General features: G+C 42.6%; 1 protein-coding gene across 1 annotated transcript in view; it reads right to left on the reverse strand.

The window, feature by feature from the left end:
- Positions 1-15,289, reverse strand: part of LOC134536722 (proton channel OtopLc-like) — a 380,858-nt gene extending 365,569 nt beyond the window's left edge. Inside the window, exon 1 of the mRNA XM_063376602.1 lies at positions 15,210-15,289. Within this exon, the coding sequence (XP_063232672.1) occupies positions 15,210-15,222 (13 nt within the window). The 5' untranslated portion in view covers positions 15,223-15,289. The remainder of the gene's footprint in view (positions 1-15,209) is intronic.
- Between the last annotated feature and the right edge of the window lie 667 nt (positions 15,290-15,956).

Raw genomic sequence — 15,956 nt, forward strand, 5'->3', positions numbered from 1 at the left:
ATTTAAAATATAAACTTGTGTTCCAATTTTCGTAATGAAATAGTATTTACTCTAAAAACGTATTTCACATATGTAATAATAACCATATTAAAGCGTAGTACAAAGCTACAATATCTTTCTTGTAGTGTTACAAACTATTTCTTGGCGACTAGATTCCAAATGAATCTCTTGCAAAAGTACAGAAGATGTTTTCTTTGTACACTATTACGAGGAATATTTGTAAAGTAAGTTCCGTTGGATACTGAAAAAATAAATAAACACGTCAGCAAAAGGATTTTTTTCACCTTGTAATTACAAATAATCCAGGGATCTGAATAAAGTAATAGATATCTTCGTAAAAACATATGGGACCTTAGTTTGCTGCTTACCTTGAACACAAACTTGAACTATTATCGAAACATGCTCTCCCTCCTTCTACGTGAGTGTCTACATTGTTGAACCGGAAAACAGCACTCGGTATAGTTTATACGAAGATTCAGCTCTGGAACTGCGAAGACTTCTAAGTTTATTTCACTTGCTATACTCGTAAAATAACCGTAATTTCTATCACTTTACTAATCACTAGAGACCGGAAAAATTCGCGGATTCATTCGGCGATAGGCTAGAATTCAAATACATATACCTTTATAATGATTTTGCTATTGGCTCACTGTTCATCTGGACGAATCTCAACCAATTATAAACCATCAACCAAAGAAGGAACGAATCACGGACAAACCAGCTGAGACGACTTACAAGTCAGCAGCCAATGAACTTGCGTTATTTTCCCGAGTGTACAGGGGAATGTGCAGTCTATCCTGAAGGCCATCGAAACCGCGAATTTTTCCGGTCCCTACTAATTACCATACAAACGACTAGTGCTACATTCAGAATTGATGTAGACTCCACAATTAACCCTTAAAAGTACCGAATTAAAATTATACCTACTAAACAATGTTCTGCATACTTCTCAAGGATAATACTTACGGTGAACATCGAAGATGTTATACAAGATGAGCGCATGCCAAGTGAAACACGCTGCAACAGAAAGTCAACACTTCCCTGGCAGAGAGACGCTAGTTGTAAGTGCAAACCTCCAGGCAGCCTGACCCTCCTGAACAGGTGTGGCTAGCGCTTCCGTGATTTCGCGTGGCTTGCTTCTTATAACTCAGGTTTAAAATCAAACGGTTAAAACAAGGTCTTAACCAGTTTCGATCTATAATTTCTTAATTTGGCTCACAATTTCAAAATATTTCGTTAAATAACTATCATCAGTTTTTTTTTGTAAATGGTATTTAAAATTAAATAATTCCTTATTTAATGATTTTATCATCGTGAAGACCAATTTATATTTCAACAATAGCATAGATTAAGAGAATTAATTGTGGTGTAACGTCAGTGTAGCACTGAAAAAGAATAAATTTTAAGATATCATTCATAAATTAATTAAAATTTCATTTTCCCAACATACCAGAAACACAAGATGTTCAGTATTTGGTAAAGGTACAATTGTATTCATTTATGGATGATCTCCGAACAAACAATCAATTCGGAACTATATATGACGTGATTTCATGCAAACAATTAATGCTAGAATTTTATTATAAAAATTTTAATTTAAGTCTTTGAAAAACATATTTTGACTTTATAAAGCATTTTAAATACAGACAAATTCAATTATATTTTGAATTTAATTTTAAACTGTGAGCAAATACACAACTTTAAAAAGCAACGTAACTGAGCAGATCAGACATCCCGGCATACTTGGTTGCCGATTCAGTGCCACTAACGCGGTGTTTGTACCCGAGCGGGACGAGTCAGACTGTTGGTACAAGTATGGGACGAGTAAGACTGTTGGTACCTGAGCGGGAGGAGTAAGACTGTTGGTACCTGAGCGGGACGAGTAACGTGTAACGTCAGTGTAGCACTTAAAAAGAATAAATTTTAAGATATCATTCATAAATCAATTAAAATTTCATTTTCCCAACATACCAGAAACACAAGATGTTCAGTATTTGGTAAAGGTAACAGTACCTGAACAAAACGAGTAAGACTGTTGGTACATGAGCAGGGCGAGTCAGACTGTTGGTAACTGGGCGGGACGAGTCAGGCTGTTCGTACCTAAACAGGACGAGTCAGACTGTTGGTACCTAAAAAGGACGAGACAGGTTGTTGGTACCTGAGCAGGATGGGTCAGGCTGTTGGTACATGAGCGGGACGAGTCAGTCTGTTGGTACCTAAACAGGACGAGTCAGACTGTTAGTACCTGAGCAGGACGTGTCAGGCTGTTGGTACCTGAGCAGGACGTGTCAGGCTGTTGGTACCTGTGTGGGACGAGTCAGTCTGTTGGTACCTAAACAGGACGAGTCAGTCTGTTGGTACCTAAAAAGGACGAGTCAGGCTGTTGGTACCTGAGCAGGATGGGTCAGGCTGTTGGTACCTAAACAGGTCGAGTCAGGCTGTTGGTACCTGAGCAGGATGGGTCAGACTGTTGGTACCTGAGCAGGACGAGTCAGACTGTTGGTACCTAAACAGGACGAGTCAGTCTGTGGTACCTAAACAGGACGAGTCAGACTGTTAGTACCTGAGCAGGACGTGTCAGGCTGTTGGTACCTGGGTGTGACGAGTCAGTCTGTTGGTACCTAAACAGGACGAGTCAGACTGTTGGTACCTAAACAGGACGAGTCAGACTGTTGGTACCTAAAAAGGACGAGTCAGGCTGTTGGTACCTGAGCATGATGGGTCAGGCTGTTGGTACCTAAACAGGACGAGTCAGTCTGTTGGTACCTGGGTGGGACGAGTCAGTCTGTTGGTACCTAAACAGGACGAGTCAGTCTGTTGGTACCTAAAAAGGACGAGTCAGGCTGTTGGTACCTGAGCATGATGGGTCAGGCTGTTGGTACCTAAACAGGACGAGTCAGGCTGTTCGTACCTAAACAGGACGAGTCAGGCTGTTGGTACCTGAGCAGGACGTGTCAGGCTGTTGGTACCTGGGTGGGACGAGTCAGTCTGTTGGTACCTAAACAGGACGAGTCAGTCTGTTGATACCTAAAAAGGACGAGTCAGGCTGTTGGTACCTGAGCATGATGGGTCAGGCTGTTGGTACCTAAACAGGACGAGTCAGGCTGTTCGTACCTAAACAGGACGAGTCAGGCTGTTGGTACCTGAGCAGGACGAGTCAGACTGTTGGTACCTAAACAGGACGAGTCAGTCTGTTGGTACCTAAACAGGACGAGTCAGACTGTTGGTACCTGAGCAGGACGTGTCAGGCTGTTGGTACCTGGGTGGGACCAGTCAGTCTGTTGGTACCTAAACAGGACGAGTCAGACTGTTGGTACCTAAAACGGACGAGTCAGGCTGTTGGTACCTGAGCAGGATGGGTCAGGCTGTTGGTACCTAAACAGGACGAGTCAGACTATTGGTTCCTAAACAGGACGAGTCAGGCTGTTGGTACCTGAGAAGGGCGAGCCAGGCTGTTGGTACCTAATAGGACGAGTCAGGCTGTTGGTAACTATAAGGACGAGTCAGGCTGTTGGTACCTGAGCAGGATGAGTCAGGCTGTTGGTACCTGAGCAGGATGGGTCAGGCTGTTGGTACATGAGCGGGACGAATCAGTCTGTTGGTACCTAAACAGGACGAGTCAGACTGTTGGTACCTGAGCAGGACGTGTCAGGCTGTTGGTACCTAAACAGGAAGAGTCAGACTATTGGTCCCTAAACAGGACGAGTCAGGCTGTTGGTACCTGAGCAGGATGGGTCAGGCTGTTGGTACCTGAGCGGGACGAGTCAGTCTGTTGGTACATGAGCAGGGTGAGTCAGACTGTTGGTACCTGAGCTGGACGTGTCAGGCTGTTGGTACCTCGGCGGGACGAGTCGGGCTGTTGGTACCTAAACAGGACGAGTCAGATTATTGGTCCCTAAACAGGACGAGTCAGGCTGTTGGTACCTGAGGAGGGCGAATCAGGCTGTTGGTACCTGAGCAGGATGAGTCAGGCTGTTGGTAACTGAGCAGGATGGGTCAGGCTGTTGGTACATGAGCGGGACGAGTCAGTCTGTTGGTACCTAAACAGGACGAGTCAGACTGTTGGTACCTGAGTAGGATGGGTCAGGCTGTTGGTACATGAGCGGGACGAGTCAGTCTGTTGGTACCTGAGCAGTACGTGTCAGGCTGTTGGTACCTGGGTGGGACGAGTCAGTCTGTTGGTACCTAAACAGGACGAGTCAGACTATTGGTCCCTAAACAGGACGAGTCAGGCTGTTGGTACCTGAGAAGGGCGAGTCAGGCTGTTGGTACCTAACAGGACGAGTCAGGCTGTTGGTACCTAACAGGATGAGTCAGGCTGTTGGTACATGAGTGGGACGAGTCAGTCTGTTGGTACCTGAGCTGGACGTGTCAGGCTGTTGGTACCTTAGCAGGACGTGTCAGGCTGTTGGTACATAAACAACACGAGTCAGGCTGTTGGTACCTAAATAGGACGAGTCAGACTATTGGTCCCTAAACAGGACGAGTCAGGCTGTTGGTACCTGAGAAGGGCGAGTCAGGCTGTTGGTACCTAACAGGACGAGTCAGGATGTTGGTACCTAACAGGACGAGTCAGGCTGTTGGTACCTGAGCAGGATTGGTCAGGCTGTTGGTACATGAGCAAGGCGAATCAGACTGTTGGTACCTAACAGGACGAGTCAGACTGTTGGTACCTAACAGGACGAGTCAGGCTGTTGGTACCTAACAGGACGAGTCAGGCTGTTGGTACCTGAGCAGGATGGGTCAGGCTGTTAGTACATGAGCGGGACGAGTCAGTCTGTTGGTAACTGAGCAGGATGGGTCAGGCTGTTGGTACCTGAGCATGGCGTGTCAGGCTGTTGGTACCTGGGTGGGACGAGTCAGTCTGTTGGTACATGAGCGGGACGAGTCAGGCTGTTGGTACCTGAGCAGGATGGGTCAGGCTGTTGGTACCTGAGCAGGACGTGTCAGGCTGTTGGTACCTGGGTGGGACGAGTCAGTCTGTTGGTACCTAAACAGGACGAGTCAGACTATTGGTCCCTAAACAGGACGAGTCAGGCTATTGGTACCTGAGAAGGGCGAGTCAGGCTGTTGGTACCTAACAGGACGAGTCAGGCTGTAGGTACCTAACAGGATGAGTCAGGCTGTTGGTACCTGAGTGGGACGAGTCAGTTTGTTGGTACCTGAGCTGGACGTGTCAGGCTGTTGGTACCTTAGCAGGACGTGTCAGGCTGTTGGTACATAAACAACACGAGTCAGGCTGTTGGTACCTGAGCAGGATGAGTCAGGATGATGGTACCTAAACAGGTCGAGTCAGGCTGTTGGTACCTGAGCAGGATGGGTTAGGCTGTTGGTACATGAGCAGGGCGAATCAGATTGTTGGTACCTAAACAACACGAGTCAGGATGTTGGTACCTAAATAGGACGAGTCAGACTATTGGTCCCTAAACAGGACGAGTCAGGCTGTTGGTACCTGAGAAGGGTGAGTCAGGCTGTTGGTACCTAACAGGACGAGTCAGGCTGTTGGTACCTAACAGGACGAGTCAGGCTGTTGGTACCTGAGCAGGATGAGTCAGGCTGTTGGTACCTGAGCGGGACGAGTCAGTCTGTTGGTACCTGAGCTGGACGTGTCAGGCTGTTGGTACCTCGGCGGGACGAGTCGGGCTGTTGGTACCTAAACAGGACGAGTCAGATTATTGGTCCCTAAACAGGACGAGTCAGGCTGTAAGTACCTGAGGAGGGCGAGTCAGGCTGTTGGTACCTAACAGGGCGACCAGGCTGTTGGTACCTAACAGGACGAGTCAGGCTGTTGGTACCTGAGCAGGATGAGTCAGGCTGTTGGTACCTGAGCGGGACGAGTCAGGCTGTTGGTACCTGAGCAGGACGAGTCAGACTGTTGGTACCTAAACAACACGAGTCAGGCTTTTGGTACCTGAGCAGGATGAGTCAGGCTGTTGGTACCTAAGCAGGACGGGTCAGGCTGTTGGTACATGAGCAGGGCGAGTCAGACTGTTGGTACCTAACAGGGCGAGTCAGGCTGTTGGTACCTAAGCAGGACGAGTCAGGCTGTTGGTACCTGAGGAGGGCGAGTCGGGCTGTTGGTACCTAACAGGGCGAGTCAGACTGTTGGTACCTGGGCGGGACGAGTCGTGCTGTTGGTACCTAAACAGGACGAGTCAGACTGTTGGTACCTAAACAGGACGAGTCAGGCTGTTCGTACCTAAACAGGACGAGTCAGACTGTTGGTACCTAAACAGGACGAGTCAGGCTGTTCGTACCTAAACAGGACGAGTCAGGCTGTTGGTACCTGAGCAGGACGTGTCAGGCTGTTTGTACCTGGGCGGGACGATTCAGGCTGTTGGTACATGAGCGGGAAGAGTCAGACTGTTGGTACCTGGGCGGGACGAGTCGTGCTGTTGGTACCTAAACAGGACGAGTCAGGCTGTTGGTACCTGAGCAGGATGAGTCAGGCTGTTGGTACCTAAGCAGGACGAGTCAGACTGTTGGTACCTAAACAGGACGAGTCAGGCTGTTCGTTCCTAAACAGTACGAGTCAGGCTGTTGGTACCTGTGCAGGACGTTTCAGGCTGTTGGTACCTGAGCAGGACGTGTCAGACTGTTGGTACCTGGGTGGGACGTGTCAGACTGTTGGTACCTGAGCGGGACGTGTCAGGCTGTTGGTACCTAAACAGGACGAGTCAGGCTGTTCGTACCTAAACAGGACGAGTCAGGCTGTTCGTACCTAAACAGGACGAGTCAGACTGTTGGTACCTAAACAGGACGAGTCAGGCTGTTCGTACCTAAACAGGACGAGCCAGGCTGTTGGTACCTGAGCAGGACGAGTCAGACTGTAGGTACCTAAACAGGACGAGTCAGGCTGTTCGTACCTAAACAGGACGAGTCAGACTGTTGGTACCTAAACAGGACGAGTCAGGCTGTTCGTACCTAAACAGGACGAGTCAGGCTGTTGGTACCTGGGTGGGACGTAACAGGCTGTTGGTACCTGAGCAGGACGTGTCAGACTGTTGGTACCTGAGTTCGTGTCAGACTGTTGGTACCTGAGCGGGACGTGTCAGGCTGTTGGTACATGAGCAGGATGAGTCAGGCTGTTGTTACCTAAGCAGAACGAGTCAGACTGTTGGTACCTAAACAGGACGAGTCAGGCTGTTCGTACCTAAACAGGACGAGTCAGACTGTTGGTACCTAAACAGGACGAGTCAGGCTGTTGGTACCTGGGTGGGACGTGTCAGGCTGTTGGTACCTGAGCAGGACGTGTCAGACTGTTGGTACCTGGGTGGGACGTGTCAGACTGTTGGTACCTGAGCGGGACGTGTCAGGCTGTTGGTACATGAGCAGGATGAGTCAGGCTGTTGGTACCTAAGCAGGACGAGTCAGACTGTTGGTACCTAAACAGGACGAGTCAGGCTGTTCGTACCTAAACAGGACGAGTCAGACTGTTGGTACCTAAACAGGACGAGTCAGGCTGTTGGTACCTGAGCAGGACGTGTCAGACTGTTGGTACCTGGGTGGGACGTGTCAGACTGTTGGTACCTGAGCGGGACGTGTCAGGCTGTTGGTACCTAAACAGGACGAGTCAGGCTGTTGGTACCTGAGCGGGATGAGACAGACTGATTATTAAAATATAAAAAATGGTCTTTCACTGATAAATTAAATATACTTTTTTTTAGAGGTTATCTCTTTTTATGTCTTTAAAGTATCGGTATTTTATTTTATAATTGTTGAATTTAAATTTGAATCAATTTAATTTGTGACGGCAATGTTGCGATTCCTGCGTATTGTCATAGCAAACATAAATAAATATATATATATATATATATATATATATATATATATATATATATATATATATAATTACCACCGTTACAGTTCCTAACCTCAGATAAGTTCACGTTAAACTTCACTCAAAATAGGTTTGGATACTTAAGATCTCAGCAATCATAAAAAAAATCATACAACTAAATTTTCTTATATTTTATATTTTTTATAAATTAATTACATCGCTAAACTCTTATTTGTTTCATGCCACCAATTGATAAATATGTGTTTATATAACGTAGCGCCGTTGCGATAAAAACCGTCCGAAACGTGTGTTCATGCTCAGAGGTTACGGTAGCTATATACCGCCGGAACGTCTTCAGTGTACAGTGTTGAACGAAGAATGTTGTGTTCGTAATCAGCCCGCTGTGGTTTCGGCTGCCGTAACCAGGGCGCTTGGCACGTGATTCACGCTCGTTGTCCTCCCGAATGAGAGTCCAGTGCCTTACCACTACGCCACGTCACTCTACTTGACGCGTGGTTGTTATTAGCCTGTTAAAAATTACAACAAAACATCGGACGTTTCATCGAACAATTCACCTCAAATAAACGATGAGTATTACTTTATTGCAGATAACTGTATTATGGTTTAATCTACGCCGTAATTTAACTTCCCAATTTTTTTTCGGTATAACCATGGGGGGAAAATCGAAGAAGAAATAAGTGTGCTTCTGCATGAGTCTTAACTGTTTATATCGTACTTCGGACTGTATGATAGCAAACACCGTAAGAGGATTTTTTTTATTTCTTTTAGGGAGTTTGAAATATCTCTATATACTATAAAATACTGAACTTAATCGGAATCTGATTCCAAACGAAAATAAGTTAATGTGCTTAAGTTATTTTTGAGAAATTTTGCGTCTAATAAACACGATGGAGATAAAATGTTATGGAGTAGGTGCATGCAAATCTTTAATTTTTTTAATTTCTCCGATAACCTTTTTCCCATATGGATATCAAACTTTTTTTTATGTTTTAAAGAAGTTAAACAATAATAAGTTGATAATATGTTAACATATTTGTTTAACATACTGCATTTCATGATAGCAACATTTACTAGTCTTCCTATGAAGATATTAAAGTTCAATATATTTTTTTTTCCTAACGTGACTAAAGAAGTATAACATAACCTTACATTTATATATCATTTGAAATAACGCTTGAACAAGACTGGTGCATGCGGTGAGCTGCAGCGAGGCCGTAACCATAGCGGTGCATAGCGCATGTGCAATTGGAGGTATGTACCGCTATAGTTACCCTCGCTGCAGCTCACTGCATGCACCAGCTACAGGGAGTCCTCTGCAAGTGTATTAACAAGTTACGTTCAAGAATTTTTACACGCTTTATGTTAGCTTCACCTGTATGTTTGTTTGTTTGTTTGTTTGTTTGTATGTTTGTAACCGACTCCTTTGGGTGCGATTGACCCACTTTAAACGGCCAGATTTCATTCAAACTTTGTAGATTTATCCCGGACCGATGACAATACACTAATTTGATAAGATTATTCCACTATTCAATTTGAAAAATAAGATTTCTGTCAGTTTATATAATTTCACAATATTTAGTAGGCTTTGTTTACATCGCGCCAAAGACAAACTGAAAGAAAAGAGTTCGCACATTGTAAATAAAAACCATTTCGCTCATGTGCGAACTCTTTTCTTTCAGTTTGTCTTTGGCGCGATATAAACAAAGCCTACTAAATATTGTGACATTTAATAAAATGAAAAATGAGAGTGAGTTATTGTTATTTTAACTAAGCTTGTGAATCTATCAGAATTGCACAAAACACTTTTAAAAAATAACAACTTTAAAGTGTGTAAAATGTCTACACATGTTGATTTTAGATTTTTTTTCCAATTTGGCGGTGATTGAAACAACAGCGTGCCAAACTTTTCCTCGTCGACGAAGGCGTGGGAGTTTTTACACGCTTTTTTACACACTTTATATTAGCTTCACCTTTATGTTTATTTGTATGTTTGTAACCGACTCCTTTGCACTCGATTTTGACCCACTTTAAACGGACAAATTTAATCTAAACTTCGTACACTTATCGAGGACTGATGACAATACACTAATTTAATAAGTTTATCTCATTATCCCGATTAGGATCGACAGGATTAAATAATTTCCTCACCCAGCCCCTGTGTGAGAGCAAGTGAGACACCCGTGCAGTCGGCGCATGCGTACCGTCTACCTACCTTCCAGCTCGAGCACTCAGGGTATTGGTATTATTATAATACTCTTGAGAGTTGGTTTGTTGGCCGAGCGAATTAAGGCGCGGGTCTTCAATGACGTCAATCCACGTATTCGCCGGTCGTGAGTTCTAATCCTATCCACGGCTGAAAAAACTTATTTTTTTGTTTTCTTTTCAACACATTTTGGGATTGGTGCCGTAAATCCAACTGTAATTCGTCTGGGACCTAGCCAATCCTTCTATTCAAACTAAAAAGTGAAAAATAAATATAGTTTAAAAAAACTAATAAACACGCTTTTAAAGCACATAGAATTAAAAAGTGGAAAATATATATATTTTTTTTAATAAGCTTAAAACAATAATGAATGAAATATAAGCGTGGGGCGCTTTGTTCCATATTTATCGTACATCGAGCGCCCGATGGTAGAGCAGCCGAGACATGTCATTGAAAGGCTCTGGGTTCTAATCCCAGTCCGGGCTATCATAATTTTTCTCACATATTCTATACACTCTCATTGAGAAGGTCCTTTCCTCATCCTTTCTCAATCCTTATCCTTCCCAAAATTCCTGTTACGTAAATGTAGAACGCTTCACTGACTATCAATACAGCTGTACACATTAATAATTTGGAAAATAATTACAGTTACATACTTATAGTTATCGCGGAATTAATAGTAGATTAGAACAAATAACAGTTTAAAAAAATAAAAATAACACGCTTTTATAAATAAACCAAACTAAAAAGTAGAAAATAAATAATAGTTTGAAAAACTAAAAATCAAGCTTTTATAGAAAATCCAACTAAAAAATAGAAAATAAATTTTAATAAATTTGAATTTAAAATAGTGTAAAATAAAAAGTATGTTATTTAAAAAAAGCGTGGGATGTTTTTTATGATATTATCAAAATGATAATCCTTCTACTCATATATGTCAATAAAATAATTATAACTATTGACACCATGCACCCTACGCTTTTTTTAAATAACATTTTATTTTATTTTACACTATTTTAAATTCAAATTTATTAACATTTATTTCTATTTTTTAGTTGGATTTTCATTAAAAGCGTGTTTTTTTAGTTTTTCAAACTATTATTTATTTTCTACTTTTTAGTTTGGTTTATTTATAAAAGCGTGTTATTTTAATTTTTTTTTCAATTGTAATTACATAAGTGAGGTTATGTTATCATCTATCAGCCTCCATATATTTGTGCTCGCAAAACTCTAAGATTATGCTATCGATTGACTTGAAATTTTGACACACCGTTGCATTTCAATACGTAAGTGTTTTTATATTAAAAGTTTTAAAAAATAAAAATTCGTACATTTTCCGGGAAGTCCGTCATTTTCAAAGTAAGAAGCGTGAATTTTGATTTTATGGTGTTCGGTTAGAAATAAGCATATAAATGTCTGAGTGTTTCTGGAAAAGAATAAATATGCGTTTTAAAATAGAATTTTTAGTTGTTTTTTTTTTTTTTTTGCTAATATGTAGTTTATAACATAATTTTCTCTGGAAAGTTTAACGAGAAAGGAGATTAGACTCTTCACGGAATGAATAAGTAATTTTTTTTTAATGCACGTGAGAAAAAAAACTTTTACTGCCGTCTTTTGTTTCCCTTGCCATAGTACGCGTTTTACGAGATGGTTCACAAGAAGTCATTGGAAGCATTAGACGATACATTGAAAGACTAGAGAAATAATGTGTTATTTGGTGGAGCATTTGTGTTACTATCCTGTGACTGCAGGTTAACGCTTCCATTTAAACCTCGCTCATCGCCAGTTGATGAATTGAATGCCTGTTTAAAATATTCAACTTTTTTGCAGCACTGTCAAAAAAACGCAAATATCAGAGTTCAGCTTCAAACCGATCCAACAGCTGACATATTTTCGAGACAAATACTTGAGGTCGTTAACGGCACTGTACGTACAAATACAGAAACAGAAAAATCACTTCTCCATTTATTTTTTTCAATATCGTCAATTCAAAAGAAGAATTAGTAGACAAGATTTTCCAAAGTATCGAAACAAATTATCTAAATCACGCATAGGTAAGTGGAAGAGCCATTCTAGCGGCTAAAAATGTTGACTTAAACGAAATGAACAATATCATTCTAAACAGAATCGCAGGTGAAACAGTCACATACAAATCCATTGACTCCGTGATAAACCAAAGTGAAGTAATGAATTTTCCAACGGAATTTCTTGATTCACTCGATGTTATCGGATTACCGTCACACATTCTGGATTTGAAAAATTTGCGTGCCAATTATTTACTCCGAAACATCAATCAGCCAAAGTTATGCAATGCCATACGATTGGTAGATAAAAATTGATGAACAATCTAATTTAAGCAACAATTATGATTGGACCTCATAAAGGTGAATACGTACTACTTCCACGAATACCACTCATTCCGACCGACATAGCGTTCGAGTTCGAGCGACTTCAATTTCCAATACGCCTTGCGCTATGACTATCAATAAAACGCATGGGCAATATTTGCAAGTGTGCGGTTTGAATTTACAAAACGAATGCTTCTATCATGAACAATTATACGTCGCATGCTCAAGAGTTGGTAAACCATCTGATCTTTATGTTTCTGCAAAAAAAAAAACTATAAACTAAGCCCATCCACTAGCTTTAAAATAAAATTTAAATATTACTTTATATGAAGGAAAAAAATTCTTCCTATCCTTTCATTCCCCAGCATAGCCACAGCAACACAAAGCATTGTATTGAGTTGAATTATGTGTTTTCTCGGTGAATCTATATTCGCTAGAATACTTTGATTTATTTACTTTCCTATTCATTTCATTTCAGACTGAGTCACAGCGAAGCATGGACGGGTTTAGCTAGATTGCCTATATAGAGCTACGGGTTGTTTTGCTAACCAGTTACTAACTATATCAACTTCAACTCTATAGAACAGACACCCATTCCATAGACTAACAGCTTCAAGAACTTAAAACCCTTTCTTTCGTAGCTTAAAAAGGATTTGGGGGGGGGGGGGGGTTGATTTTCACGCTACTCGTGGTAACGTTTCATACCTAATATCTTAGGAACAACCTAATAAGTCTGCGCGAAGCTTTGTTACGCACTGTCCAGCGATGGCATTAAACAGGTTCGTCGCATAATGGGAATGAAAGGTGCGCGCAGTTCGACGGAAATAATGTGCTCCATGCCCGCTCACCGCCTTGCGCATAAAGGTGGCTGGGCACTTGTCACGCATGCCAGCGTCGCCCTTAGCGCTTCCTCTCCTCAGCCCGAGAGACGGCAACGACCCCGAGTAGACGATATGACCTTCCGCGTGTCCAGTGCGCATCTAGCTCGCCCGAACGATGCACCGCCACTGATCCCCGAGTGACCAGGGAGGCCTCAGATGTACATCAAGTTCTGTCCCTGCCCGAACACGCCCGAACAATTCACCTTCGGCCAACCTCGGGTTTATTTATATATATATATATATATTTATATTTCTCTGTTTATTTTAACGTAGCTATACTAACCTAACTAACCGTCCATGGTGTTCTAAAGTGTTTTGATATAGCTAACCTAACCGACCACTTTTCATATTTGAATTCATTTTTCCTGCGCAAAAATAAAACAAATCCCGAGGTTGGCCGAAGGTGAATATTCGGGCGTGTTCGGGCAGGGACAGAACTTGATGTACATCTTAGGCTTCTCGAATGACCAAGCCCAGGGTTTCCCCTGCGTCTGCGACAGTGTCTGTTCCAAGACTAGGTCCAAGACAGGGGCTTCAGTTGTTGCCACGGCTGGCCAATCCCCTAAGCGCGCGATACTCTCTCCTAGCAAGAACAGGCGTATGTGCCTCGGCCTGAGACGCACCTAGGTCCCTTCCTAACTCGGACCCCTCCTACAAATAGACTTCAGCTTCAGCCATCTAAAGAAAGAAAAAAAATTGGTTGTCTGTAAAGTCGGTTTACGGACGATAGTTTAACGTGACGTCATAACAAAACATTGATGAAATGATTGCATACTTTTATGAATAAAATTGAATAATTTTTATTGAATTATCACTATTTTGTATGGATACAAAGAAGGAGTGAAATGAAATCTACAATTTAATTGATAAATTTACTTTTATTTGCACTCATTAATTCATATATGTTTATTACTTTAACGAACAGATTATTTTAACTATAACTTTTATTCATGTTTGCTATTTAACTTCTTCCAATCTGTGTTATTCTGTTAATGATATGACGATTTTAGGAAAAGTAGGAAACGAATGGGAGTGTTTCAAGTTTAATGTGCCTCTAAAAAGTCAAATCGATGTTTGTTCCAATCGAGTGGAAGAGAGATAGATGCGGCGCAAGCGTACATGAGCGTAACGGGACAATGAGCGTTACGGGACACTTTTTCGTGCGTGCAGCCGGCGTTCGTCGATTTATTAGACGTTGTCACGTCAAAAATGTTAGCGTGTCTTTCACTACTCGCCAGAGATGTGTAACATCCCACCACGGTAAAGAGCACATTCATGTGTTCTCATGTTGCAAACAAGCTTATAACATGAAAAACTCGGACATGAAATTCAACACAGGATTCTTTTAAATAATGCCGATCGTGAGAAATATATACGCAAATTGTGTTTTCAACTACATTTCTGGACGCGAACCACACGTAGTTTTCGCGCCCGCAGCTAGAATTCCCTGCCCGGGGTATAATGAAATTTTAAACTATACAATGGAAGAAAAACCTGTTTTTAAATATTCTGAACCGTGGCTTTGGATCTGATTTCTGACAAGGGATTTTTATTAAAATACTGCCCGTCTTGTTAAAATTCAAGAAAAAGTTAATACTATAGGTACATATTATGCTATTGGTAGAGACCGGAAAAATTCGCGGGTTCAATGACCTCCAGGATAGACTCCAATATCCTCTACACATTCGGGCAAATGCCAACTGTTCATTGATTGGCTGCTGACTTGTGAGTCGGCTCGACTGGGTGGCCTGTGATTCGACACTTCTATGAGTGAGGGTCTCTAATTGGCCCTCAGTCCTCCAGATCAACAGTGAACCAATGACAGAAGCAGCACTAAGGTATAATTATTTGAATATTAGCGTAACACGAAATGAACGCGAGAATTTTTTCAGGTCCCTAGCTATTGGCTTTATGAAGTTTGGTTCGCGCCAGATGATCGTGGTTGTTTTCCCCCAGAGCGCAGAGGGGTGACTCACCTAGCGACGACATGGCAGCTGGCTGTCTGGCTGTCAGACACGAGGCCCACCAAGGATCCCTGTGACACCGCGACTGCGCGCACCGCCACACACACGCCGACTGGCCGTGCAGCTGTCTAGTTGGCCCCCTCCCCTGATCCTCCCACAGCCCATCACTCCGCTGCTCCACCACTTGTGCGGGGAGAGAGGGGGGTGTTGGTTCTCCGTGCTGCTGGGCTTTCACCTCCCTCCTCATCTCCTCATCTCCTCATCTCCTCCTCCGCAGTCCTCGGAGCCATCTTGATTCCTCGGTGCACGGCGTTTGGTAGCGGTCATTCCGCGGACGGAACGGAAAAGGGAACTTAGAAACGCACAACTTAGAACAGTCATAACTTAGAAATCTCGGGGGGAAAAAAATCCACGTGACTTTAGAACTGTCATAAGTTAGAACGATCATAACTTAGAAACACACAACTTAGAAGATTCTATCTTGTGTTTTTTTTAAGTTACCGTATGTTTTTCTAAGTTGTGACAGCACCCCCAACGGAAATGTGCGACCATCTGTGGCGGATGGCGCTTTCCAAAGTTTCACAAGAGCCAGTAAGAAATTTTATAGCATTAACTGTTTATTGAATTTTAACAAGATGGGCAGTATTTTAATTTAAAAAATTCCTTGTCGAATACCAGCCGGGGTTTAGTTTTTTTTTTTTCAAGTCTTTTTCGTTTTTATTGGAGCCGTTGCGGTCTGCTAATCGAATGATTCGATAG

This window comes from Bacillus rossius, chromosome 11 (assembly GCF_032445375.1).
Source record: "Bacillus rossius redtenbacheri isolate Brsri chromosome 11, Brsri_v3, whole genome shotgun sequence".
Classification (NCBI taxonomy): domain Eukaryota; kingdom Metazoa; phylum Arthropoda; class Insecta; order Phasmatodea; family Bacillidae; genus Bacillus; species Bacillus rossius.